Consider the following 24,180-nt stretch of genomic DNA (forward strand, 5'->3'; position numbering starts at 1 on the left):
AAAAATGATTTATTTATGCTTGTTTTATGTGCATTGGGGTGTTTTGCTTTCATGTATGTCTGTATGAGGGTGTCAGATCCCCTGGAACTAGAGTTACAGATGGTTGTGAACTGCCATGTGGGTGCTGGGAATTGAACCAGGTCCTCTGGAAAAGCAGCCAGTGCTCTTATCTACTGAGCCATCTCTCCAGCCCAGAACAGAATGTCTTAATGTTTATTATGTATGCTTTATATGTCCTAAGAAATCTTTGGTAAAATGAGGGTCACTCAGACTTTTCTTGCTTTAGGAGCTTATAATGTTGAACCAATAAGTTTCAGTGTTAAAGTGAACTTTCATATAGAGTAATAGCATAGATTGACGTTCATTTGTCACTGGTGCATGTCCAGCTGTCCCTGCACCATTTGTTGAGTAGTGTCTTTTTCTACTTGAGTGCCTGCTGCCTTTATCCAAGATCGGTTAGCTCTCTGTGGGGACGTCTCCTTTTACATCCTCCATCTTGTTTTTTTAGTCCATGTTCTTAGCTATGGGATGCCTGCTCAAATGTCTTATAGCTTTGTGATTCAATGTTTGCTCATGTTGAAATCAGTCAATGAAAGTCCTTGAATTTTTTTTTTTTTTATTGTTTGGCTATGTTAAGGCTTTACACTTCTAAATGAATTTTATTGCCATCTTAAAGAGTATAAATGATCCGAGGCCAAAATGTGTGTGACTTTTGTCTTGCGTGACTCCGGGTGTGTGTCCCTAACCCCTTTGAGAGGAGCACACTTCTCTCCATAGGCTGCATGAGATCATAAAAGTACCTAAAACAGTACATGGCTCATTGTAGATGCTTAGTGGATCTTGATAGTTACTCTAACAATTTCATATTTGTTTGGATCCATAGCTCAGATGACACAGTCAGATGCTGGTTTGTCTCATTAAGTTTTGCCTTGATTTAGAAACATTGAGAGTTAGTTGGTAACAGCTCCAGAGTAACATTGTATATGAACAAAAGTAGTTTCTTCTTAACCAGAAGCTGCACTTGAGTTTCTCAGCCGTAATTGACCTGACTTTGGTTCTGTATCTGTCTCTGAATCAGGCATGTAGGAAGCAGGAATCCAACTGGGTTTAACCGCTTTCGGTCCACTTGTGCACTGAGGAGTCAGTTCTCAAATGTGGGAAGATCAAGGGAAATGGGGCTTGTGGAGAGATGGAGTCCATGTCAGGACTGAAACTCATAAATGTCTAGCACACACACATATTGGTAGTGATAATTGATGGTAGATTTCCTTAGGGAAAATCATGACTCTTTCTATTTTGATTTCAGTTAATAATGGGACTTGGTACCCAGGGGGCAGAAAAGAAGAGTGCAGCATCTATTGCCTGTTTTTTGGCAGCCAATGGTGCCGACCTCAGCATTCGAAATAAGAAGGGTCAATCTCCACTGGATCTCTGTCCTGACCCAAGTCTCTGCAAAGCGCTGGCAAAATGTCATAAGGAAAAAGTCAGGTTTGTAGTCTTCATCATCACATTATTCCATTCATAAGGGAGGAGCTGGTACTTGCAGGTGTCAAGATCTTTGCAGTTCTTAGATCTTTGTGTTGCACTTGAAAGCATTTCCTCTATGTACTATGTGTCATCCCATGTTGTATTCCCCACATTATGTATACCGCTTTATGTTTGATAAACTTAAGAAACTTTTCTAACTAACTAAACTAGTTTGATCTTCTAGGAGTCCTATGTGCTTTGGGAATTTATAAGGAAAAGCCTTACTAGTGAGAATGCTGTGATTAATGTTATAATATTTTCCTATGAAGGGCAGTTTACTCTCATTGAAAGTTTGTAATGATTCTAGCACCTTGCACCAAGAACTTGGAGACAATTATTAGCAATAAAGGGTTAAAAGAATGAACAAATGAAGCCGGGCGGTGGTGGCGCACGCCTTTAATCCCAGCACTCGGGAGGCAGAGCCAGGCGAATCTCTGTGAGTTCGAGGCCAGCCTGGGCTACCAAGTGAGCTCCAGGAAAGGCGCAAAGCTACACAGAGAAACCCTGTCTCGAAAAACCAGAAAAAAAAAAAAAAGAATGAACAAATGACTCAACCAATTGGTTGCAGCAATTTCCCTAAAGATGATCATTTCACATATTTCTGTTTTTCTGACAGTAAAATATGTCAGCACTTTTAATTAAAACTTCCAGTGTAAATATTTTCTTTACTGAGATAGACATACAAAAAAAGCACACATCTCTATTTTTTAATCCAAACAATGCTATGAACATATTCTTGACCTTTATACCTCTTATCACTGACTATTGGTATTGTCCCTTTACTTTGATATTTTGTCACCGCTCCTAAAATGTATATTTAACAGTCAGGTGGTAGTGGTGCATGGCTTTAATCCCAGCACTCGGGAGGCTGAGACAGGTGTTCTGTCTGGGAACTGAACTTGGGTTCTCTGAAAGACCAGTATATTCTCTTAACCACTGAGACATCTCTTCAGCTCTTTTTTAATATAAATAATTTAAGTAGGAGCCCAAGCTAGCTATTTTAATGTATATATTTTAAATGTATATATTTTTAAAGTATATCTTTAAGGAACTTAAAATTCTGTTATAGGAAAACTAAATTCATCTATAAATAGGCACTCTAATTACTCAGGGATGACTTTGAACAGTGGAGTCTTACAATGGAACCTTTATGTGCATTCTTAAATTCTTGGAACCTGTGTTTACTTTCCATAGCTGTATCAGTTATACACACCTGCATTTTCCTGCCTGTTTGTGCATATTTATGCGATGTAGTCTACCTTTCTGTAGTGTAATTTTAACCTCCTGAACAACATACTCAATGGAATATCAGAACGGCTGCTGAAGTGTCTCCCTCTCTGGTGTTTCATCCTTTGTGAGCTCTGCCTCCTGCGTGCTGGGAATAAAGGGTGCACCACGACACCTGGCTCATTAAATTGGTTTTTGCCGGTGTTTTTAGCTGTTCATTAGAAGTTCACCCTTTTTCATCAGTCTTCATTTAATTTGAAGTTTGACTGGTACTAGAAGAATGTGAAGATGCAGAGAGGTTCATAAATAGGTAAAAACCAATCATTTAAGTACCTTTTTGGTCTATTTTTTTGAGCAGTAAATGTGAAAATTATAAGCTTTTATAAGTAGAAAAATAAATTTTAAAAAAGCTTTACATAAAGTTGTTGACATTTAAATTTTAATATAATCTGGTTTTTTTTTCATGTGTACTAATGACATTTTTGGATGTTAAAAAAATTTGTTTTTGGATGGGCTTGATTTGAAAGTATTTGGATGGGCTTGATTTGAAATACTTTGTTTTATTAGTGGCCAAGTGGGTTCTCGGAGTCCTTCTATGATTAGCAATGATTCTGAAACCTTAGAGGAATGTATGGTGTGCTCAGACATGAAGAGAGATACTCTTTTTGGTCCATGTGGACACATTGCAACTTGTTCTTTGTGTTCTCCGCGTGTCAAGAAATGCCTCATCTGTAAAGAACAGGTTCAGTCCAGGACAAAGGTAATGTATCTGTAATGTGCTGCTCTGTCTGTGGTGCAGTTCTGTGAGACAAATGTTGGGTCATGGAATAGTTATTTCACTTTGTTCTTACAAATGAGTTAAATGTCATAATACATAATTTATACATTTAAAGAGGTCAGTTCAGATCTTCCGAATTGATCTCTAGTCTGACCTTACTGATGTACTTTGCCACATTCATTATTATCACAAAACCATCCATGATTTTTTTTTTTTTTTTTTTTTTTTTTTTTTTTTTTTTTTTTTTTGGTTTTTCGAGACAGGGTTTCTCTGTGTAGCTTTGCGCCTTTCCTGGAGCTCACTTGGTAGCCCAGGCTGGCCTCGAACTCACAGAGATCCGCCTGGCTCTGCCTCCCGAGTGCTGGGATTAAAGGCGTGCGCCACCGACGCCCGGCCATCCATGATTTTTAACTCTCAAATTTTTTTAACTTATATTTCCTTCTTTATATCTAAAGTATAATACTTAAAAAATAGTTACTGTTTTTCTTTCAAAGCCAGGTAGAACTTAGAGACATTGAATTCTTTGTATTACATACTATATAGTTTTCAAATTTGTGGAAAATTTAAAAAACAGATGTCTAACCAACTCAGTATATTTGCTAGGTTACTAGTAGAGCCTTTGACCATAAGGAAACAGTGACCCCGAGTGGTTACAGGGGAATCAACAGCTTCGTTGAAAGGAAATTCTAAAATTTAGAGGAAAGGGTATTATTAGACGAGTCATTTGGATTCTTCAGTAATTAGGGAACTATAAATACATTTCAAATTAATACAGAATTTTTTGTTGAGTTAGGAAATAAAAGTTTTTGTTTTAAGTGCTAGCAATCTAGGTGGGAAGTGGTCACTTTGTTAACACTGCTAGAGGCATGGGGGCCATCCTCTGCTCGGAGCTTTATACAGGAAAATTCATCGATTCAGTTGTTCCATTCATGAGAGTAAAACCTGAGGAAATAATACATAAGGAGAAATTTGTGCTAGAAAGACTTTTCTTTTAAATAGGAGAATGGGTAGATAAATGATTGTTAGATGATTGACTATTATTTTAAACTCTTACAAATAATATTAGGTAATACTAGAGGTAGCTTTTGAGTTCAAGAATATCAGAGACCAACCAGATTGTACTGCACTGAACTAGTGTGCCAAGAGTGCAGCTCCGTGTGCAGCACTGAGGCTTGGGCCGGAGAGCACACCTGAACGAAAGTGCAGGAGTGCAGTGGTTGGGGGTGAGGTGCTGTGACAGACAGGTGAGAAGTGGCTGTTTCTGGATGAAACAGAAGATGGCTAAATGCAGCTCTGCTGGGAAACCAGAGGGAACCAAAGGCATTGGTGTGAGCTGGAAGGACGGGGAGCCAGAGTCAAGGGAGTCACAGTACCTGGCAGAACTTTGTGATAGGCGGGTGAGGAAAAACCTAAAAGCTTTGGGCTCCAAGCGGCATGGGCATTGACCAGGTTCTTCAAGAGGGGGCTTTTGTGGAGAATTCCCTAGGTGGAGGCAACATAGGCACCCCTCTTGAACTTTTAACAGTTTATTTATCTGGGTTGAGTTTTGTTGTTAATAGTCTACTCACAACCACTTGTTTTTAATATTTATATGTTAAAATTTCCTTCAAGTTTTTTTGGGAAAAAAAAGAAAACTAATGTTTAGCTCATTGTCCCTGACTTCAGATGAAATGGAATCTTTCTATGCAAGTCTTTGTGTCAGCTGGGGGAGCTGCGGAAGTAGTGTGTGTGAAGCAAGGGCACATAGCTGTGAGAATGAGCAGCAGGAAGGCAAGCACACCGGAAGCCCACTGTGGTGTAGTCTACAGTAGTCACTCTGCGGCTGGTTTTGTTGTGTTTTCTTTTGCTGTAGATTGAAGAATGTGTGGTGTGCTCTGACAAGAAAGCGGCTGTTCTTTTCCAACCATGTGGACACATGTGTGCCTGTGAGAGTAAGTAGCCTATTGGGAAAGCTCCCCGGTGCCAGTGTAAAGACAGACGCGAAGTCAAAAATTACAGCTTTGACTTTTCAGATGGGGTTTCTCTGTGTGGTTTCCACTGTCCTGGATCTCACTCTGTAGACCAGGCTGACCTCAAACTCAGAGAGATCTACTTGCCTCTGCCTCCTGAGTGCTGGGATTCAAGGCTCCACCACCACCTAGCACATCTTTGATTTTTTTTTTTTTGTTGTTTGTTTGTTTTGTTTTGTTTATTGGATAACCTACCTACAGAAAATCTGGATAAGCACTTAGTACCTTTTGGTCTATACTTCAGAGCAGTAGAGTATACTGAATAATTTGAATACTGAAATTCTGTGTTGTATCAGGCTGAATTTTTTTGTGTTTCATATATATATATCTTTATATATTTTTTATATCTTTTTTTCACATGTGGAAACCTATTTCTAAACATAGAGTATCTAATCTATCTTTTTTCATATAACATTAGTACCCCTTCATTTGTCCTCACCTTAGCATGCCTCTCCTGTGGGCCTGCAACTTCTCAGCTCCTACAGCATCTGTTGTTGTTGGGGGCTGCAGTTTTGTTCTGTGGACTGTTAGATCAGAAGTTTCAGAAGTCTTTTCTTTGGGAGGACAACACTGAATCCTATCTAATGCTCTAGAGCAGTGGCACTCAACCTTCCTAGGGCTGAGACCCTTCAACACCATTCCTTGTGTTGTGGTGACCTCTAGCCATTCAATTATTTCATGCTGCTTCATAATTATAATTTTGCTACTTTTATGAATTATGATGTAAATATCTGACATGCAACCCCTGTTGTTTGGGCCCCAAAGGAGCCATGACCCACAGCTTGAGAAGTAGTGCTTTTAAGTCTCTTAGGCCCATTATTATGAAGGCCTTGGTTTTTATTTCTTTTATATCTTACAGGATTTGAAATTCTCTTTCCTTTGCCATTTTTTTTTGTTTTACTTACCAGTGAAAGATCTCATATTATAATGAATAGTGCTTCATATAATAAAATAGGTTACTCAACAAGTATTGGTGTTATTATTGACTAGAATATGTATCTGACTAGAATAACATGCAAATTATATGGTAGTTAATCTCATTAGTATAGATGCCTGTCTTAGTTAGGGTTTCTATTGCTATGAAGAGACACCATAACCACGGCAACTCTTATAAGGAAAACATTCAATTGGTTGGTTTACAATTTCAGAGGTTCAGTCCATTATCATCATAGTGGGATGTGGTGTGCAGGCAGACATGATGGTGGAGCTGAGACCTCCAAGCCCGCCTCTACAGTAACACACTTCTAACAAGGCCACACCTACTCCAACAAGGCTACTACCTCCTAATAGTGCCACTCCCTTTGGAAGCCTTTTTTTTTTTTCAAACCACCATAATGTCCTTTAAATGTTGGGTTAAATTCTATTTTATATTTATTTATTTGTTTGTGTATATATGTATGGGTGTGTGCCCAACATGGTGTATATGTGGAAGTCGGAGGACACTTGAGGGAGCTGATTCTCTCCTTCCACCCTGTGGCTTCTGGAGCTCAAACTCAGATGGTCAAGCTTGACCTACAGGTTATCCTATTGTTACCCACCGAGCCATCTTATAGGACCCCTGAACACTGGTGTTTTTTTTTTTTTAATTTTTTTTTTCATTTTGATAGACAACTAGGCAACTAAATAAAGGGCCAAGGATCTGTTCAATTAGCAGTCTACCTCAAGTAATTGTTTCTGTTTACTAAGGCCTGGTGTAAAGGCTATTATCAGCTGTCAAGAGGATGCATAGAAAGACATTTTCTTAGTCTTAAGTAAACTTTTGTAGACCAGAGGTTGACAAACTTTTTCAGTACAAGAATAAATACTCAACGTTTTTGGCTCTATAGGCCACGTGGCTTCTGTAGTAACCATCCACTTCTTTCCAACTACCCAATGCTGTGGTTGTAGTCCAGAAACAACCACAGAAAATACACAACTATGTTCCAATTAAAAGCTGGGCAGTGGTCATGCACACCTTTAATCCCAGCACTCAGGAGGCAGAGACAGGCGGATCTCTGTGTGTTCAAGGCCAGCCTGGTCTACAGAGTGAGTTCCAGGACAGCCAGGGCTACATAGACAAACCCTGCCTCAAAAAACCAACAAAAACAAAACATAAGCTCCTTTAAAAGAACAGGCTTTTGGACAGTGATTTGTTGACTCTTAACCTACTGTAGACCAAAGTAATGCCTAGGTGAGCCTTGACAGATAATTGTAACCATTAGTATTGATCACACAGTCCCTTGAGCCTCTATATTATTTTATTTTCCCCCAAGGATCTCCAAAAACTTTAGCAAGACTTTTTGCTGTATAATGTACCAGCTTTTACTGAACTTTTAACTCTGTACTAGACATTTTAATCTCTTCTTAAATGTATCAAAACTTTCATCACGGTCTTAGCTAGATGGATTTTCTGTGTCTTATTTAATTTATTTTTTATTTATGGTTCTAGGTGTCAGGCCTCTTGCATCTTTAGCAAGCACTCTGCCTCAGAGTCACATCCCTGGCCCTAAACTTCTTTTCTGTTTTACTTGTATCCCAGGCTGACCTTGAGTTTTGGTCCTCTTGTTTTTGCCTCCCAAGTACAGGAATTGCGTATGTACACCACACTGCCCAACATGCTCTTCATAGGAGGATGTGGCTGGGGTGAACCTTTAGAGGCCCTTCTCTGTGGTGGTAATCTAATTGTACTGAAATATTATTTTGATTGTATGTTAATAAATAAAGTTGTCTGGGGGTCAGAGCTATTAGAGCCATAGCAAGAGTGTGGCGGTGGTGGCACACGCCTTTAATCCCATAGATATCTGTGTGTTCAGGGTCAGAGCTATTAGAGCCATAGCAAGAGTGTGGCGGTGGTGGCACACGCCTTTAATCCCATAGATATCTGTGTGTTCAGGGTCAGAGCTATTAGAGCCATAGCAAGAGTGTGGCGGTGGTGGCACACGCCTTTAATCCCATAAGATCTCTGTGTGTTCAGGGATACAGTCAGCATTGGAGACATATGCCTTTAAGACCTAGGGGGCTGTACATTCAGACAGTGACGAGGCAGTCATGTGTTTGGGTTTACAACCAATGAGAAGGCAGAACAACATACTATAAAAAAACGAACCGACAGGAAGTAGCTCTCTTTTCGCGAAGCTGGGACAGCAGGAGGAAGGGTGAGATTTTAGCTCTGAGCTCTGACTTCTCGGCTCTCTCTTTTACATTGTTTCTGTGTTTCTTATTTAATAAGACGGTTGGTTACATCTACACTTCTCTAAAGAGTATATGCTGAAGTATTTAGTCTAGTACCCACAGCACAGTGATGTTAAGTAGAATGTGGTAGTCTTGAAGAGTTTAAAGTACTTTGAACAGTCAAAGGAAGGGTTAGATACTTTTTTTGATGAGGCTAATAATATATTTTTGTACAGAAATACATCTAAATTTAACAGTTAGAGGAAGTTTGTGTAATTGTGATGGTATGTTATTTGATTAGTATATAATATATTAATCCTTTAAGAAAAAAGTCTGCCCCATACTGAAGACAAATCCCAAACTAGATTTACTAGTGCCTTCTTCCTACTGCATGTTGCATAATCAACCATGAGACCATTTTATGTTCAGGCCTTGGTGTCAGGCTTGATGATCATTCACATCCAGTGTGTTTCCATTAGGAGGAAATAGCCCAGCCTGTCCATGTCTATTAGTCCACATTTTTGATAGTTTAGTTTGAAATGAAGCCTGTTTGCTTGGTAAATGCTGATAAACAAGAACATGTTGACTTGCTATGCCTAATTTTATAATTAATTGACAAGTTTGAGTGTAAGGTTATGTGAACAATCAGTAATACACAGTGTGCCTAGATAGTTTTCTCTTCCTTTCTTTCCATCCTTACTTTTTTTTCTTTCAGAGACTTTATTTTATTTTACTTTTGTCTTTTTGAGACAGGGTTTCTCTGTGTAACAGCACTGGCTGTCCTAGAACTTGCCATATCAAGGACCCAGAACCTCAGAACAATCTGAAAATAGCAAAGCCTTCCTCAGGGAACTGAGTGCAAGTGTTTACAGTTTGTGCAGGATTATAGTTGTATACCACCATTCCTGGATAAACTTTAAATTTTAGAAATATTTTCTTGAAAAAAAAAAAGTCACTATTTGGTTATATTAGAAAATTATTTTCATAATAGGTTCTTGGTTTCCAGCAGACAGTTCTCATTCTTAGGTTAATAACCTGACAGTGAAGTAGGATTATTATTTATAACTTGTTATAGTTAGAATCTTGTATAACTTCTTTAGTATTTGTTTCAGTATATGACTAACAGAAATCAGCAGAGGAAGGCAATATTGTTTATGTTGTAGCTAAAGAAGCGTCCATGTTACTCATTTTCAGACTGTGCCAGCCTGATGAAAAAGTGTGTGCAGTGCCGGGCAGTCGTTGAACGAAGGGTGCCTTTCATCATGTGCTGTGGTGGAAAGAGTTCGGAAGACCCCTCTGATGATATCTGTGAGTGTCTTTCTTGCTGGCCATACCTCCCAACTTTATACATACTACACTAACACTATGCTGCTGCCTTGTTCACTAAGAGTTGGATTGACAGAGGCGCAAGTATGATTTTTTGGTGCTTTCGTTAGTTATAAGAAATGTAAAATTAGATTTTTATTTAGTTTGTGGTACGCTTATATATAGAGACTTTCCAAAGGTGTGTACGCATTTGTAATGTGTGCATGTGGGTACATGAAAGCCTCCATATGCATGTGGAAATCAGGACAACTGTATGGAGTTGATTCTCCTCTTCAGGTTGCTAGGCTGTGGAGCAAGCACCAAGTGTTTCTACCACTGAGCTGGTCTCACCAGCCCAGCACCAGATGCCGGAGGCTTTGGAATATGGAGAACCTTTATGTTTTTACTCAAAGACTACTTTCTTTCTGTTTTAAAGACGAAATTTAGTGGTTGTATATGTGTGCCCATTTCTGGGGATCAGATTAATTAAGCATATACTCTACCAATTTAGAGTATCTGGAAATGGAGCACTGAATTCCAAGTTATTTTTTTCAGCTTACAAAAGTATTCACCTGGTTCCTTTGCATAGCAGACTTACAAGATCATTTAAGTGGAGCGTATTTGTAGAATAGTAATTATTAGGGACAGAAAAGCTGGATTATAACACAAACAAGGAGAAGGCTGAAAAACTTTGTTTTTCTCTTTTATATCATGGTGCTGCTAAAATCAAGTTACTGCTCGCTCTAAGCAGGCACTCACCTGTTGGACTTTATTTCCAAAGGCTTCAGTAATACAACTGTTTAAAGTGGGTTGTTTTTGTTTTTGTTTTTGGTCATTGTTCTATTGCTGTGAAGAGACACAATGACCACAATTTTTTTTTTCTTTTTTCTCAAGACAGGATTTCTCTTTGTTCTCTGGCTGTCCTGGAACTCACTCTGTAGACCAGGCTGGCCTTGAACTCACACAGGTCCTGCTTCTACTGCCTCCTAAGTGCTAGGATTAAAGGCATGTGCCACCACACCCAGTAATCATGACAACTCTTATAAAGGAAAGCATTTAATTGGGTTTTGCTTACAGTTTCAGAGGTCAGTCCATTATCATCATGGTGGGAAGCATAGTGGCGTGCAGGCAGACGTGGTGCTGGAGAAGTAGTTGAGAGTTCTTTTTGTTTCCACAGGCAGCAGGAAGAGAGAGACACTGGGATTGGCTTGGGCTTTTGAAACATCAGGGCCCACCCACAGTGACACACTTCCTCCAACAAAGCCAAACCTACTCCAAGGCTACACCTCCTAATCCCTCTCAAGTAATGCCACTCCCTGATGACCAGGCATTCAATCATATGAGCCTATGGGGGTCATTTCTATGCCAACCACCATAGTTAGTGAGCTGGGTCAGCAGGTAAAGAGCTTACCATGTAAATCTGATAACCTGATTCAGTCCATGGAGCTTATGTGAAGGGGACAGAGAATGGTGTCTTCAATTCTTGGCTTTGTAACAGATATTGCTGCACATACCTCTAACACCTTCACAAATTGAGAAGAATAAAATTCTCAGGCACAGGTGTTACCTGGAATAAAGGGCCAAGGATGTACAGGGCAGGACATGTAAAATCAAAGAGCTTTTATCATAGCCTTCTGAATTTTTCAGATCGTTAACAGTAAGGAAAATCTTGACATAAAGAAAGGAGGGTTGGTCAGGCTTAGGTGGCTCATGCCTGTAATCCCATTACTTGAGTATCTGACGATTACAGTGAGTTTAAGGCCAGTCTGAGCAGCTGAGTAAGACTATCTCTGAATAAATGAATGAATGAATGAATGAGTGAATGAATGAATGAATAGATGAATGAATAAATAAAGTTAAGCTGGGTGTGGTGGCACATACTGATTATTATTATTATTATTATTAGTAGTAGTAGTTATTTTTATTCTTCTCTCATACATTACGTCCCAACTGCAGTTTCCTCTCCTTGTACTCCTCCAAGTCCCCCTCCTCCCTCTCCCCCAGATTTATTCCTCTTCTATTTCTCTTTAGCAGCCCTCCCAGGGATATCAGCTGAACATGGCATAACAAGTTACAATAAGACTAAGCACAAGCCCTCATGTCAGAGCTGGACGAGGCAACCCAGTAGGAGGAAAGGGTTCCAAGAACAGGCGAAGAGTCACAAACACCCCCACTTTCCCACTGTTAGGGGTCCAACAAAACCCAGGCTTGAACAATCACAGCATGTATGCTAAGGATCCAGTTCTCAGACCCATTCAGGCTCCTTTGAACCCCTGTGAACCCTGCTTAACTGATTCTATGGACCATGTTCTTGTAGTGTCCTCTGCTCTCTGGCTCCTACAATTCTTCCCCTCTTAGTGGAGTTCCCTGAGCTCCTCCTAATGTTTGGCTGTGCGTCTGCATCTGCTCCACCACACTTTTAATCCTAGCACCTGGAGTCAAAGGCAGGCTGAGGTTAAAGCTGGCATACTCTATATCGTGAATTCCAGGGCCAGGCCAGAGCTGCATAGTGAGACCCTATCTGAACAATCATAGTTGATGTCCTCATCATCATCCAAGTATAGTGGGTGCTGCCTGTAATCTAAACACTTAGGAGGTAGAGGTAAGAGAATCAGTTGATGGACAGCCTTGGCTATGCAGAGAGTTCAAGGCTAGTTTGGGCAACCTGTCTAGTGAAGCCTGTCTAGAAAGAAGGAAAGGAAAGAAGATGCATTGTTTCTAAGAAGTCATCTACGCCTTTAATCCCAGCACTCGGGAGGCAGAGCCAGGCGGATCTTTGTGAGTTCGAGGCCAGCCTGGGCTACCAAGTGAGTTCCAGGAAAGGCGCAAAGCTACACAGAGAAACCCTGTCTCGAAAAACCAAAAAAAAAAAAAAAAAAGAAGTCATCTAAAAGATTAGTTAATACGGGGCTGGAGAGATGGCTCAGAGGTTAAGAGCACTGACTGCTCTTCCAGAGGTCCTGAGTTCAATTCCCAGCACCCACATGGTGGCTCACAACCATCTGTAATGAGATCTGGTGCCCTCTTCTGGCCTGCAGTCATACATGCTGTATACATAATAAATAAATAAATCTTTAAAAAAAAAAAAAAAAGATTAGTTAATACTCCTGTAGTAACTACTTTGCTCTGTTTCCAGTGGCCCACAAGCACAGAATAGGAATATGCACGTTTGTGAGCTTGCCAGAGGAATCAAGTAGAGCCTTGCGAAACTCAGAAATTCTTGTTGCTGCAAGCCTCTTTCTCCCCCACCTCTGCCTTTTGGGGGGGGGGGGGCGGAGGGCAGGGGGATGACAAGACAAGGTCTTGCTGTTTAGCCCAGACTGGCCTGATGACAATATTCCTGCCTCAGTCTCCTGAGTGCTGCAGTTGCCATCCTGTGCTCCCATGCCTGGCTTCCTCTATTTCTTTTTAAAATTATGTATGTGTGTGTGCAGGTACCCAGGCACAAAGGCCAGAGGCATTGACTCCCTCTGGAGCTGTAGTTACTGGTGGTTGTGAGTCATTTGATATGGGTGCTGAGAACTAAACTGTGGTCCTCTGCAAGAGTGTTATGATCTCTCAGCCAGTGAGCACTCTCTCTACCCCCCCCCCCTTAGTTAGACTTTTTATTGTTGTGAAGAGACATCATGAATGACCATGGCAACTCTTATAAGGAAAACATTTAATTGATGGTATTCACTTATAGTTCAGTGGTTCAGTCCATTATCATCATGGCGGACATGGTGGCGTGCAGGTAGACATGGTGCTGGTTACATCTTGATCAGAAGGCAACAGGAAATGAACTGAGACATTAGGCAGTATCTTGAGCATAAGAAACCTCAAAGCCCGCCCTCACAGTGACACACTTCCTCCAACAAAGCCACACCTCCTAATAGTACCATTCCCTATGAGATTATGGGGGCCAATTACATTTAAACCACCACACACCCCAAGTCTTTCCTCTTGAAGATTATAAATGAGTGTTATCTGGATTTCACTACTGTATCTTTTGTCTCTCGATGTGGGGGAAAAAAATTTAAGAAGACCTTAAGAATAACGTTAGCTCTCTCCACTCCTTTCTTTTCTTGTAGAGCTTACAGAACCCAGGTCCTTGCACATGGTATGCAGACATTCTGCCACCAGCGAACTTCAACCCCATGGGTTTGAGGGGTTTAGTTTTTGTTTGTTTGTTTATTAGTTTTGGGTTTTTTTGGTTTGGGTTTTTTAAGACAGGGTTTCTCTGTGTACCCCTGAAACTCACGCTGTAGACCAGGCTGGCTTTGAACTCAGAGATCTGCCTGGCTCTGCCTCCCAAGTGCTGGGATTAAAGACATAGGCTACCACCACCCAGCTCAGTTTTCTTTTTTTTAATAAAAAGTTTAGAAATATGTCATTTTGTCAAAATAGTAATAACTAAGGTTTTTCTTAACTTCCAGCAAGTGGTAATATTCCAGTGCTGCAGAAGGACAAAGACAACACCAATGTCAACGCAGATGTGCAGAAGCTGCAGCAGCAGCTGCAGGACATCAAGGAGCAGGTACTGTTTCCATCCCACCACCCAGTGCTTCTTACTGTGCCACTTAATGCATGTCTGCCAGGCTACTGGCCTTTTCTCATAGGCATGCTCTGTGATAGCAGATCAGTGACTAATATCTGACTCCGAGCTTTAGTCAGACAGTTTCCAAAACAGGAAACGTACACAGACGCCATTAACATGGCTGGAAAAAGCCTAAAACCCCCAGTGAGCTGCCTGACTTTCAAGCTGGTTTGCGGACTGGAGAGATTGTTGGTGTCCCATAGAAGGCAGAGTGCAGCACTCCCATGCTGCTGCTGCTGGGCAGAGATGTCACTAGACTGCGGAGCAGAGCACTGAACCCAACAGGCTGTTGTCTAGGACTCTAGACCTGGTGGAAATCAGTGTTAGAACCTGTGGTAATTTTCTCTGCTAGGAAGAGGCAGGGGGCAAGTTTCTAGAACCCCCTCCCACAGTCTTACTGTGTAGCTCATGGCTGCCTTTAGCTCCTGGTCCTCCTACCTCAGCAGGTGCAGGGATTATAAACACGGATTGCTTGACCCTGGTGCCTACTTGACTGGTTTAACTGACAAAAATCAATTTTATCTAATACTAACAACTAACAACATATCACTCTTAAAGTAACAAATGTGTTTCCTTTTGGAAATGCAAGTTATTAATTACATAGAATTCTTTTTTTTGTTATTTATTTATTTTTGTGTTAGAATGAAAGCTAGAGCCCCGTAAAAAATGCTAGGCAAGTTCTCCACCACTGAGATATATCCCCAGCCCAGATATCTAGAGTTCTTGAAAATGTAATGGCACAAAGCTATTTTAATGCCACCAAATGGGGGAGGGGGGGCTGGCTTTGTAAAATTCCAAAGATGTGACACCCCCCCCCCCCCAATTTTGCTCTTTTGAAACTTATAGATGATTGTAATAGTTTGTTTGGAAAAGGATATGTTTAACAATTTACACCACAGTTTTTTTCCTTGGTTGTCTGTGGTGTCATCAAAGTTACTAGCTACATTGTCATAGACTTGAGGCCTCGTTTAGTAATCCAGCCATCCCTATTTTATCTCTATGTTGGGAGAGGGAAAATTGATAATGAAGTGTTACATTAGAATAAAATGGGCTTTTATTAGTGTAAAGTATATGTTATGGATAAGTAATGACTTTGTGCTAGAGAGTGGCTGAAGGCACACACCTAACTCTTGAGAGCAGAGGAGTGCTGGCAGAGTGTTTGCGAGCCGGAAGTCTGGGGCCCGGAGTTCCAAGCTGACGGTCTTGACGTGAGCCTAGCAGGGCTAGGGAGGTTAGATCTAGCATAGTTATATCTAGCGTAGAGCCTGGCCAGGGCTCTCAGCTGCATGCCTGCACCACACCCCACTTCAGTGCCACACAAAGGCACTGGTTACCTGGAGGTGACATCTGCTTCAGGTACAGTGGGGCAGCTTTCATCCATTGCCTGTTCTCTGATTTATTATCATTTATATTGTGTGTGTTTGTGGCAAGAGTTGATGTGCATCTTATACATGCAGGAGCCAGTGGAGATAAGATCCCCTGGAACTGTGAGCCAATATGTGAGTTCTGGGAACCGAACTCAGGTCCTTTGCAAGAGCAGTAAGCATTCTTAACCTCTGAGGTGTCTCTCCAGCCTGTACTATTTGTTTTATGTACTGCCTTTATACTGTTTTGAAAGAATAGCTAGTGTCTATTTTGTAGGGATGACGTTTTATTATAATGACTATTTTTGAACAATTAATTTTTTTAAATAACTAATTTATTTTTGAGCTAGGTATGGTGGCAAACATCTTTAATTCCAGTACTTGGGAGGCAGAGGCAGGTGGATCTCTTATGAGTTAGAAACCAGCCTGGCCTGCATAGTGAGTTCACTGGCCAGAGCTATATAACAAGACCTAGTCTCAAATCCCTCCTGAAACACACACACACACACACACACACACACACACACACACACACACACACACACACAGAGAAAATCTTATTCTCAAAAGCAATAGATTAGAAAATTAATGATATAGGGGCTGAAGAGATGGCTCAGAGGTTAGGAATACTGGATGATCTTCCAGAGGACCCAGGTTCAATTCCCAGCACCCACATGGCAGCTCACAACTGTCTGTAACTCCTGTTCCAGAAGCTCTGACACCTTCACACCAATGCATATAAAATAAAAATTAAATAAATTATTTTAAAAAGAAAATTAATGATATAAAAGAGTTGTTATGTTGCACTTAATGTATAAAATGGCTCATATTTACGCATTGTCTCATTACATTTCAGACAATGTGCCCTGTGTGTTTGGATCGTCTGAAGAACATGATTTTCCTCTGTGGCCATGGAACATGCCAGCTCTGTGGAGACCGAATGAGTGAATGCCCAATTTGTCGCAAGGCAATTGAACGAAGGATTCTTTTGTATTGATTAAGAAACACAGAGTGTTTTGTTAGCTAAAGTATGTGATCATGAGGTCTTAGTAGGTTCTAAAGCTAGTTGGAAGTTTAATCTAAATGGGTTAATTTGTAATTTCATAATTTTTTATTAGAATGTAATTAGACTATATATGTACCACCATCACAACGAAAACATCATACAGTGTTTGAAATTACCTATTTTGTGTGTGTGTCTGTGTCTGTGTGTCTCTGTGTGTCTCTGTGTCTTAAATTTGGAACATCAAATCCATGGTAATTCATAGGAAATCTACTTTTGGTTTCAAAGGGGGAAATCCTTTAAGGACCTCCTTTCACATTGGTTTTCATTTCATTTTTCTTTTTAAATTTATATGTATGTTAAACCTTAAAAATGACTTACATGGTCAATACTCCTCCATGATTTCATGATTATCATGATTTCACATGGTGGAATGACACAGATATCCCAAAAAGTCCTGTGGAAGGTGAGTGGGCAAGTAAAACTGTGTCACATGTAGTAAATGATAAGAATACAGTAGAGATGCCATGTGGCCGAGGCAGTACTGAAGGAAAGATAGTATTTCAAGATAATTAGAAAGTATCCAAATGATTGTTTCAGAATTAAGTCCGTGGAAGTATATGCTAAAGAATAATGACTTTACCTTGTTTTCTAGACTTAAAAGCAAAATTGACTAGCTTAAATAAATGACCAGTTTCAAAATCAGCAGCAGACATGAAAAGGAAAAGCAAAATTCGAGTGAGAATTGAAAGCCAGCACAGGACAGTGCAAGCACACCCCCTACCTGACTGTTCCTGCTGCACTTCTTGTATTAACTTGTCGCTGTTTGGATCAGCCATTTGCAGAAAAAGATCTGTGACAGCTGACCTGGGCTTGGTCTAATCAGTGCACACACACCATCCTGTTTGTGCCTCTGAGGTCTGCTCAGCAGGGTTATACTTTATTAGAGGCAGCAATCTTTTTCTGTGTCTGTTAATTCTGACAGTGTTATGGATTCTATCTTCATCAGAAGCCTTACTTCCATTTTCTCAGATAGTAATTTTTTGCTATAAAGAATATAGTTTTTCTTCATACCTGCAGATGAATATTCTTTAAACTGCCAAGGATAACTAAGATACAATAAATAGCTTAATATCAGATACTTAGAAAAGGGTGCAGGGGCATTTTGGAAAAGCATGTGATTACATGTAGACTTGGGAGGGGGCTAAGCATTTTATCTCCTTTAAATGAGTAATCTTTTTATCTAGCATAAATATACGCGTTAAGTGTTTCGAGATTCCTCCCTGCTAGATTATAAAAACATGAGCTGTTTACAGTAGTGTCTACTATACTGTGTATAAGTATATACTCTTTTAGTGTTCTTTGGGGGTAGTTTTCCCCCACATTTGAATCTTACTACTTATTTCTGTCTTTCTGCTGTAGCAACTCAATGTGGGAGAGCAGAGTGTCCAGCCTGGTCACACTTGGCTGAGGTAGTTTACCTGCCACTGCCTTTGCCAGGCCTCCCTCGCGGTGAGCTCTGCCGCTGTGTTGTAGACTCAGCAGTTCCATATCTGTGTTTAGCTGAGCAACTGCTATATTTCTTTCTTTTGTTTTTGAGGTAACGTCTCACTATGTAGTACAAGTTGGCCTGGAACTTACTGTGTAGCTCAGGCTGGCCTCAACCTCATGATTTTCCTGCCTCTGCCTTCCAGTTGTGGGATCATAGGATGGGGACCCCACCATGTCCAACAACTATTAATCTTTTTGGACAGTACAGTTTTTGTTAGTTTCAAATTAGGAATGTTATGTTGTGACTATTTAGCTATGTAGTTAGGAACCAATGAGGCCATTTTCTAAGTATAATTTGAAGTTTTTTTTTCTTTTTTAAAAAGATCCATCTGATGATATGATGTTTACATAAAGAGACAGACTATCTTCTTGCAGACTTGGAAGTAGCAGAAATGAGGATCTTTTCTTCCTTGCCATAGGCTGCCCATTGGGCAATGAAGGATGGCTGCTGCACACAGTCTGCCAATCCAAGAACCTGTGGGCCACAGCTGAATCTAGCTTAAGTCCTTTTCTCTGTCTCCTGAGCTGCAGGGCTAAAGCTTGTATCTGTAAGGGATAGGCCTTCCGGCTAGCTCCCAGCTCAGTCTCCATGTTAGAGCACAGCACACTAACTTCTGCAAGAGAAGCTGGAAAGTCTTGTCACTTGGCTGTTTATTTTACGAATAGAGGATGCTCTTCTGTTCATGTCTTCAGGCACCTGAAATTGTTGTAAATTTGCTTGGGTTTGCAGGAGATGGCAAGGGCAAGAGCTGCCTCGGGCCAGTGACTTTCCTCCTCACTCTCTGGAACTGCTACCTCTTAGTCTCTTTGCAGTACTTGGCCCATTGAGTATCTCTCCTCCTTGTTTCCCAAACCCCTCTTCCCTGTGCCTCGGAACAACTCTTACTTCTCTTAGGATTATTTTTACAATGGCACACATTCTTTTTTTTTTTTTAAAGCATTGGGCTTCAGGGGTTTGATAGGAAAAGAAAAGGTCAGTGTCTTAGCACACTTAGAGTTCACACTGCAGTTGTTTGTGTCATTTGTGGACAGTAACACAGGTTCTGAGGCACTGTTCGCATTCCTGCTGGTGTTTCAAGAGAGCTTTTGGGGAGCAGTATTTGGAATCCTTTTCTGTACCCCTTGCTCCACCACATTTCCTCCTTTATTCAGCTCTAAATACGTACAATTTACCAGACGGTGCTAGCACACCTGCATTTGTCACATAGTTTAACATCCTTATCTATGCTGTGTACATATGGAATTTCATTGGGAGCAAGGTTTTCAAGAGAAATAGTTTATATTAGTGTAAGAAAATTATACTAGGCAAGTATTTAGTTGCCCAAATTATGCTTAAGGTATTTGTAATTTAATAATGGCAAATTAACTAGAAGTCTACTGAAACATAAAATTAACTGGAAAAAAATTCTTAAATTTATATTTTTGGTGATTTTAGCCTGAAAGAACATTTTATTTTAGAATGTTGAAATGCATGCTGCTTAAGATTTGTCTATTTCAAAATTCAAACCTTGCTGGGTCATTTTTACACATAGGAACATCCTGGGTAGTCATATATTGCCTGGTGGATGTTCTTTGTTTATTTTGAATTCTGGACACTTGTGAACTAGGAATAGTTGAACTTGTGAGCTAGGGCAGTGCTAGATGGAGCAGAGCTGGTTTGGGACATGCGCGGTGCAGCAGACAGGAAACAAACAGGAAACACAGGGAGAAGGAGCATCGTGAAGGATTTGCTGCAGCCTTAGTGGAGAGGGCATAGTTCATTAAACAGGAAAAGAGCATCTATTAGGTCAGGTTTTCACACATCTTGACAGCTGTTTTGTAAATAACAGATTTTGATACAGCTTGCTTTTTTAAGGTCTAAAAGCATTTATCCTTTCAGAGTGTCTGAAATGTTTATAGTAATAATTTGTATAAAAACTGACTCACAGGACACATTTTTTTGGAATTTTTTTTTTAAATTGCATTGAGAACCACATAGACGGTTTGTTATCCTGACTGCTTCTAAACGTGCAGTTGAGCAGTGTAACTCCCACTCACTCTGTTGGGAACAGCTGTGGAATTTTATCCTGCACAGCTGAAATGCCACACCCATCAGATACTCCCTTCTTCCTTTCCTCTGTGCAGTAAGTAGAGTTCTGAGTACATAGAAAGCAAGCATTCAAGTTGCTGTGTAGTCATTTGTATTTGCAAGATCTAAACTTAGGTGGACATCAGGGTCCTGAAATTTGAGGGAAGGGCATCTCTCCCCTGCCATAATTGTTATTTTTACAATTATGTTAATTGAAAATGTTTATTATTTCATTTTGAGCCAGAGGGGGCAAAATACATTTAAATATGAGAAATAAGTTAGCTTTGGTTTTGTACTAATTAGGAAAGTAATAGATTTTCACAAGTAATTTGTGCCTTGTTATAAACGTCACTTGTCATTGAGTCTACCTGTCAAATATCACAATACAGTTTTCTTTCAAAATGGCGTCTGATTTAACTTGCTTGAATATCACATAGGAATGCTTACTGACATTACTTGAGAATCATGTATATCCTTTTGACTTTAACACACACACAAACACACACATACACACGATAGCAGTATTGATAATTACGGTTATATCTTTAAACATTAAATGTGAGGAAGCTGTCTAGTGTTGTCTCGTGTGTGTGTGTGTGTGTGTGTGTGTGTGTGTGTGTGTGTGTGTGTGTTGCTTTACTGCAGTGAAGGAGAAATCCTTTGCACTGAGCTTCCGTGGCTGATTGAGTGGCAGGTAGTGGGGTCAGATCACAACATAGAAACATGAGTGCACAGTTCATAAAGTTAAGTTGCTACTTTGGCATTTTCTACCTCTTTTTCTATCAGAATATTGCTTTTCTTCCCCTTCTAGCATCTCATCTTGTTTGTGAGTGAAAAGGAAGCAACCCGAGGTTAAAGTTAGATTTTCTGTTTCTGAGAATTTAAGCAATAGGTGCAGGAAAAGGGACCTGTCATGTTAATTTGGTGCCTGAATCTAAAAGTATGAACTGATGTGTGCAAACTGTCTAAGAAGGATAATAGTGCTGAGTATTTGAATCATCCTGTATAGTTCTCTTGATTTTATTTCATAAACTTGACTTCTTTCCTCAAAAGCAAAGTGGTCTTCTAATTTTTTATGAAATAAGCAAAGATGCCGTTTTGTCTAAGTGTACAGTTTCAGGAAGCTCCTGAACGTTCTGACTCAGGGCTCTTTAACAGTTTAAGCAATTATTAATATATTTTGGAAACTCCATCTGCATAATTCTTCAGTGCCTTGAAAGAATTATTAACATGGCAACACTTACAACTTGGTCATAGGCAGCCTCTGGTGCACCGGGTCATGGTATGCACGTTCCTGATCACACTGCTAAGCATCCGTGACAGCTGCTCTGCACGTGTGCTGGGCTTGCGTAGTTCTTTAAGGGAGTGTTCTATATTTGCACTTGATACTTGGTTTTTGCTTCTGTTTTTAAAAAACTGATTATTCAAGGCCATGGCACTGTTAGAAGAAAAATGGCGTTTGCTGTCGGTGTGCAAAGTCACCTTAAATAGCTGTTGGGGAAGGGCAGGGCACACACATTGTGTCTAGTACAAAAAGAGCATCAGTTCGGGAAGCAGATCGTCTTCCTCTCAAGTGGAAACCAAACCAAGCCAAACCCTTTGTTAGTGGTTCAATTACAAAATTAGTTGAAAGGAAATCATGAATTGCATGTCATTCTTACTGCTGATCTGTGGACTAAATGGACGTTTTTCTGTCTCCTTCAGTGTATGTCTGCCATCCTAAGTACAATATATTCAAAAAGGAGAAAGCAGGTTGTCTCAGAAGTGTTTTGCTTTGTATTTTTTCCAGTTCTTCTTAGTTTTCAATGTTGGAATAAATTTAAGTCTTGTTTATGGATAAAATTTCTGTATGGAAAATTATTCTTGCTTATTAGCTTTTGTTTAAAAAAAAAGCTTAGTAGCAACTAAGCTTTTAAAAATAAATGCAAACATTTACCATTAATAAAACTTATGGTGTAATATGTTTTTCTCTGATTTTTTGGAAGCTATTCTTTATAATAATATAAATGAATTTTTATTTTTAAGGCATTTGAAAGCAAATCTCAGTACATCAAAAAATCCTATTATTGGAAAGAAAATTACCATATCTTTGAGAAACAAGGACATCTCTCTCCAAGTCAATATAAGAAGTAAGCATCCACATCTAGAAGGCTCCCATTGTGAGTGCTCACATGACAGGAGCCTCTGTCCAAGGGTCAAAGAAGCTTTCATATTTTAACACCTACTTCTTCAGGATTAAGATGTATTTGGAAAGTACCCTGAATAGAATAGGCTTGATCAAAAAGAACCAGACAGGAAGACTCAGCCTGTCTCTATATTTTAAAAAGCTTATTCCTCTTCAAAAGTCAGGTGTGTGTGTGTGTGTGTGTGTGTGTATCACTCTTTATAAGGTAAGTATTTTACAGCAATGATGTATCTCCCCTTTTCAGTGTTTTATGAGTAATAGTTTGGGGGTATTTTACTTTAAAGTTGCTAGACTTACTTGTTTTTTACCTTGTTGAGAGGTTTTCTGATTCCATTTTAAAAGATATGTATCCCAAATGTCTGAGAGAAAATCTATCAGAAACAGAATCTTTTGTTTAATTGATAAAAGCACATGTGTTCCAACTTTAAAACTGTGGATTTATTTTGGATAACCTCTAATTCATTGTATTTTGTGTTTGTTTTTATTACTGTATAAGCAGCTATCTCATGGTAATATTTTTATTAAATTGAAACTCTAGGTTTAAAATAAAGACATTTTAGAAAATCTGCTTTATATTTTTATCATTGACAGTTAATTCACCCTTCACATAGGTTAAATTTTATCAATATTCTATAGCACAGCATTTCTCAAACTTTTAATGATGCTTTTTACAGTAGCAGTAGGACTTCAGAAGATACAGTGAAGCATGAGGTAAAATGGAAAACCATAGCAGTTCCTGTAGAGAGCATTTGGCTAATGGTTTCCCCATTTATAACCAGGCTAATAACTGACGAGTACACTTTTATTTTCCTCAGAACCAACAATAATAATACTAAAGATAGATGTAGGAAGTAAGTATAACATCCGACCCATAGACAGAGCCCATCAGTGAATGCATAGCATGTCAAGAAGACTAGTTGGTGGATGCTGCTGTATGATGCCCCGAAGGGATGCTTTTGGTGTGCCCTGGATAGGCCCTTGCATTCACAGAACCACTTTCTAAAAGACAGAATTTTAAAAACAATGTATTTTTTATTTTCACCTCTCACCAGTATTGACATTGAGCAGAACATTAACAGTTTAGAAAGAAGTTGACCTTAGCTTAACAGACAGCCAGTCAGGACGAGCCTTGACTTTCTGATCCTGTCACCGGCAAACCATGTTGGAAGGACTGGAGAGTCACAGCCTGCCGACACACCCAGGAGTAGACTCCTGTGGGAGCCAGTGGTGGGTGAATTACTACAGGCTTAGTCTGGACAAAACTAAAAGGTGGAACTTGAAGGGAGGGTACCGTATGGTTGAGCTGAAGGCCCCATCAATTCTTGCCTCAGTGGTAGAACACATGACTGATACGTGAACCCTATTAGTCCCCAGCACTGGAAGAAGAAAAAGAAACAGAAAACATACCATTAGTCAACTGGATGTAATTGACATCTA

At 39.8% G+C, this 24,180-nt stretch overlaps 1 protein-coding gene across 2 annotated transcripts in view; it reads left to right on the forward strand.

The window, feature by feature from the left end:
* Positions 1-23,311, forward strand: part of Mib1 (MIB E3 ubiquitin protein ligase 1) — a 115,024-nt gene extending 91,713 nt beyond the window's left edge. The window contains exons 16-22 of one of the 2 annotated variants that reach the window (XM_076554721.1): positions 1,307-1,488; positions 3,322-3,514; positions 5,385-5,463; positions 9,886-9,999; positions 14,412-14,512; positions 16,793-16,964; positions 22,584-23,311. In XM_076554721.1, the coding sequence (XP_076410836.1) occupies positions 1,307-1,488; positions 3,322-3,514; positions 5,385-5,463; positions 9,886-9,999; positions 14,412-14,512; positions 16,793-16,933 (810 nt within the window). In that variant the 3' untranslated portion in view covers positions 16,934-16,964; positions 22,584-23,311. Of the gene's footprint in view, positions 1-1,306; positions 1,489-3,321; positions 3,515-5,384; positions 5,464-9,885; positions 10,000-14,411; positions 14,513-16,792; positions 22,518-22,583 lie in introns of those variants that run through there. The other variant, XM_076554720.1, reaches the window with a different exon arrangement.
* Positions 23,312-24,180: the final 869 nt, after the last annotated feature.

The sequence above is a fragment of the Peromyscus maniculatus genome, chromosome 19, assembly GCF_049852395.1.
Source record: "Peromyscus maniculatus bairdii isolate BWxNUB_F1_BW_parent chromosome 19, HU_Pman_BW_mat_3.1, whole genome shotgun sequence".
In the NCBI taxonomy this organism is placed as follows: domain Eukaryota; kingdom Metazoa; phylum Chordata; class Mammalia; order Rodentia; family Cricetidae; genus Peromyscus; species Peromyscus maniculatus.